The sequence below is a fragment of the Argentina silus genome (genome assembly GCF_951799395.1).
Source record: "Argentina silus genome assembly, chromosome: 14".
In the NCBI taxonomy this organism is placed as follows: Eukaryota; Metazoa; Chordata; class Actinopteri; order Argentiniformes; family Argentinidae; genus Argentina; species Argentina silus.
Window position 1 is genome coordinate 6,167,602 of NC_139668.1, and position 5,000 is coordinate 6,172,601.

Sequence of the window (5,000 nt, forward strand, 5' to 3'; positions counted from 1 at the left end):
CTCCCTCCGTCCCTCCTTCCCTCCCTCCCTCCCTCCCTCCCTCCGTCCCTCCTTCCCTCCCTCCCTCCCTCCCTCCCTCCCTCCCCATCATGCAGGCTTTAATAGTCTTGACCAGTGATAGACCGGCCTGCCTCCACCCTTTTCCATCACTACCCCCCCCCCCCCCTCTCCCTCCCCTCGTGCCCCCCTCTGTCAGGCTGGTTGTGGGGTGTGTTGATGGACTGTCCAGCCTACTCCCCGCCTGGCTGGCAGTCATCTACAGCCTCCGTCACTCACAGCCCAGACGGCTGCCCAGGGCGCCGCACGTTCCATCAGTTCCTGGATTAGAGCTATTGATCCAGGGGAGAGAGGACGGAAGGGGGGGGGGGGGGGGGGGTGGAGGAGGAGAGAGAGAGAGAGAGAGAGAGAGAGAGAGAGAGAGAGAGAGAGAGAGACAGAGAGAGAGGGAGACGGAGAGAGACAGACAGAGAGAGAGGGAGAGAGAGAGAGACAGAGAGAGGGAGACGAAGAGAGAGAGAGAGAGACAGAGAGATATGGAAAGAGAGAGAGAGGGAGAGAGAAAAAGAGAGAGAGAGAGAGAGAAAGAGAGAGATGCTATCGGTAGATAGAGAGAGAAAGAGAGACAGAATGAGAGAGGGAGAGAGGTAGAGGCCGTGAGACCCATATCAAACCAGAGGAGGTGCACGCTGCTGTAGGTTGAGTTCACAGCAGACGCTGTCTGACTCATCGATTTCCTGCCGTACTGGGAGGGATTCACAGCCACACAGCAGTAAAAGGAGGTTCGACTTGACGTAACCGAAACCTTGTTAGTTAGTTCACACCTTCCCCCGTCCCCCCCCTGTCCCCCGTCCCTCTCACTGACTGGAAATGTACCAGGGGTGTAATGATGATAAGTGTGGTCATTACATCTCACTGCAGTCGAGGGTGTCGTGTCATTTAACAGATCTGGATCACTGAGTATGTACTCTATGATGTGTAAATGAATGATGTGGGGTATAATTCAGGATGTGTGTGTGTGCGTGCGTGTGTGTGTGTGTGTATGTGTGTGTGTATGCGCGTGCGTGTGTGTGTGTGACTGGCCCAGCTCTTCAAGGGCCAACAAATACATTTTTCTCACAGACTCTCACAGACTTTCTCACACCAGCAGTCGTGTCTGAGTGTGTGTGTATGTGTGTGTATGTGTGTGTGTGTGTGTGTGTGTGTGTGTGTGTGTGTGTGTGTGTGTATAAAATGACGGGTTACACTAAAGATCAGTGGCAGGTAGTCTAGAAGTTAGAGAGGCCAGCCAGCAATCAGCAGCTCGCTGGTTTGATCCCCACTCCAGGAGGAGCCGCATGTGAGCTGGTAACTGGAAGGTTACCGGCATCATCATATCTAAGGCTCCTACCACTGCCGTTGTGCCCTTGAGCAAGGCACTTAACCCCTAACTGCTCCAGGGGCGCCGAATAAAGCCCAGACCTCTGTTCTCCCTCGGGTGTGCACGTGTGTTGTCTCAGAGGGGGGGTGTGCAGTGTGTGTGTGTTGTCTCGGAGGGGGGGTGGGGTGTGTGTGTGCACGTATCACATTCCTACAATTGATGAGAATTGATTGCATGGCAGTCTTCTTCTTCTTCTTCTTCTTCTTCTTCTTCTTCTTCTTCTTCTTCTTCTTCAGATCGAGGAGAGTAGAGACATCGCCTTTAGAAGTCATAACACTCCAGTAAATATTTCATTCCGTTTGAAATATTGAATATGAATTACATCTCCCTGATCGTGCACATCGGCACACAGCGTGCTGCTGGGGTCTATGTCTGATGTCGATTCGTAGAACGTATCCATGTCAGACGACTCCAGACACGACTTTGACTTTCCAGACACTCATGTTGCCTCATCATCGTTCAGATACACTGCAGCACTGTTCACTGGCCGGGCGGCGGGTGTTGTCATGGTGAACACATCGGTTCTGGGGAGAAGGAGAGCACACAGAAGTGGATGTTCTGGTTGAACACTAGTCTGATACGCACACCTGATGAAGCCTGAGGGGGTTGGAGCCCTGCACTACCTGATACCCTGGACCTCTGTCATTCTCTCTCTCTCTCTCTCTCTCTCTCTGTCTCTCTCTCTCACTCCCTCTTTATCTCCCTCTCTCTCTCTCTCTCTCATTCTCTCATTCTCTCTCCCTCTCTCTCCCTCTATCTCTCTCTCTCTATTTCTCTCTCTTTCTCCCTCTCTCTCATTCTCTCTATCTCTCCCTCTCTCTCGTTTTCTCATTTTCTCTCTCTCTCTCTCTCTCTCTCCCTTGTGGTTAAGTTACAGTGGTCCAGAGTGAGTGTAAATGATTCAGTACATCCCCATCATCAACACAGACACTGTAGAAGACAACCGGTAGCATCAGCTCCTGCTGCATGTTTTATGAATGGCCACCGCGTCAGTAAACTCGCTGTTGTCCCCGCTGACTTGTTGTGTTCAACGGCTTCATATGAAAGTGTTGTAGCGGGGGTGGTTTGGAATCACACTCTCTTGATAAGGTAGCCCCGTCTGAGACATGAAAACTCGCAAAGTGTCGCCCTTTGGAACTTCAGGGGGAAGATTTGATACCACCATACTTCACACGTGTTTGATACCGTTCCTCATTCTGTTTTCCATGGATTACAATGAGCCCCGTCCTCCATTTTCTACCTCCACCAGCCTTCCCTGTCCTCTGCGTGGGAGACCTGGGTTTGAACCCCCCCCCCCCACACACACACACACAGTCAAGCAACTGAGCCATTAGATGACATTTACATGCAAAAGTCAGCAGAGTACAGACGACCATGTCTGGATGGTGGACCTCCATCTCCTTCTTAGTGTGTAGAGATGATGAACCTCTGTCTCCTTGTGGCCATCAGGTGGACCTCGCCAGGACCTTCACATTCCGGAACTCCAAGCAGACCTACCATGGTATCCCCATCATCGCTGCCAACATGGACACCACAGGCACCTTCGAGATGGCACAGGTCCTCAGCAAGGTGACTCAGACACACACACACACACAGACATGCACATACACACACACCGCACACCACAGGCACCTTCGAGATGGCACAAGTCCTCAGCAAGGTGACACAGACACACAGACACATACACACACATACACACACACACACACGCACACACACACATACACACACACACTGCACACCACAGGCACCTTTGAGATGGCACAGGTCCTCAGCAAGGTGAGTGTGTGACACACAAACACACACACACACACACTGACTGACTGACTGACTGATTGTCTGTCTGTCTGTCTGACTGACTGACTGACTGACTGACTGACTGACTGATGGATTCTCTCTCTCTCGCTCTCTTTCTCTCTCTCTCTCTCTCTCTCTCTCTCTCTCTCTCTCTCTCTCTCTCTTCCAGCACACACTCTTCACAGCCATGCAGAAGCACTACAGTGTGGACGAGTGGAAGAACTTCGCTGCTGATCACCCAGAGTGCTTAGAGGTAAAATAGGTTCAGAGCGTATTTGATGCACTGTACAGTATCAAATCAAATCAAAAATCTAATGTATTTGTGTAACACTTTTTACATAGACAAATGTCACACAGTGCTTCACAACAAAAACAATACTAAACAATAAATACAATACAAACCATATGATCTAACACCCCCAAAAAGTAAGCCAAGGAAAAAACTCCCCAGAGGGGAGAAAAATATCAGGCACAGTAGCAAGGAAAAACTCCCTGGGAGGAAGAAACCTTGAGAGGAAACAGACTCCAAGGGGACCCATTCTCTTCTGGCTGATCAACATACAAACACTAATTAATCAAAACAACAGCAGACCTCTCAACAGCAGGCCTCTGTGAGCTGTGCTCCAACCAATGATATGATAATACTATGAGAATGCTACAATAATGATATGATAATGATATGATAATGACACGATAATGACACGATAATGATATGCTAATGACATGATAATGACATGATAATGATATGATATGATAATGATATGATAATGACATGATAATGATATGATAATGATATGATAACAATATGATAATGATATGATAATGATATGTGTTCTGTGTGTCTCCAGCATGTAGCAGCCAGCTCAGGCAGTGGGCAGGCAGACCTGGAGAGGTTGTGTGCCATCCTGGAGGCCGTCCCTCTCATCAGATACATCTGTCTGGACGTGGCCAACGGATACTCGGAACACTTTGTGGAGTACGTCAAAACCGTCCGAGGGAAGTTCCCCACTCACACCATCATGGTAAGACCCAACCTCAAGATCACTCCTCCGATTCACGGAGGGGGTTTGCGGGGTTCATGGAACTATCATTTTAGTCAGTGTGTCCTTTTCAATGAAGATAAAATGTCCTCTCCAAAGGAGGCTGGTGGAGGTAGAAATCGTTTCTCATTCCGTTCCATGCATTACAATGATTCCATTCCTCATTCCGTTCCATGCATTACAAAGAGCCCGTCCTCCGATTTCTACCTCCACCAGCCTCCCCATGTCCTCTCCTATGCGGTCTCTGTGCTATGGAGAATGAATCTGTAACTGAAAAAAGAAAAACATTTGTGTCCAAGTCAGTGTATTCATCCTATTGAAATTCACAATAACAATAGCGCCAAGCAGTCAGCGACCGTGTATGATAGTCCTTCTAATAACTATAATCTAAAAGGCATTATGCAGCTGACTGGAGCTCTTTGTATTGAGGCCCCGTTCCAACACTTCAAAGATGCATTCATCCTTCCTCCCTTCCTTAAAGTCACCACAGATCTAAACATGCTTGGAGAGGTGAAAGGAAGAGAGGTGAACACAACTGTCAGCAAATCCATTCATATCATATCCGTGATTCCCTCAAGGAAGGGGAGGAAGGAAGGATGGAAGGAAGGAAGGAAGGATGGAAGGAAAGAAGGATGGAAGGATGAAAGTGTTTTTAATGTATTCAAACGGGCCCATTGTCCTAATGACTATAATCTAGAGCATCTGATGCAGCTGTGTTTCTTTGTTTTCCTCCGTCTCTCCCATGA

The 5,000-nt window shown here is 48.7% G+C and overlaps 1 protein-coding gene across 1 annotated transcript in view; it reads left to right on the forward strand.

The window, feature by feature from the left end:
* The window catches only part of gmpr (guanosine monophosphate reductase), a gene marked incomplete at its 3' end in the record, with an annotated part of 10,795 nt that overhangs the window by 2,060 nt on the left and 3,735 nt on the right, over positions 1-5,000 (forward strand). Inside the window, exons 2-4 of the mRNA XM_083685438.1 lie at positions 2,867-2,986; positions 3,384-3,467; positions 4,063-4,236. Coding sequence (XP_083541564.1) covers positions 2,867-2,986; positions 3,384-3,467; positions 4,063-4,236 — 378 coding nt within the window. The remainder of the gene's footprint in view (positions 1-2,866; positions 2,987-3,383; positions 3,468-4,062; positions 4,237-5,000) is intronic.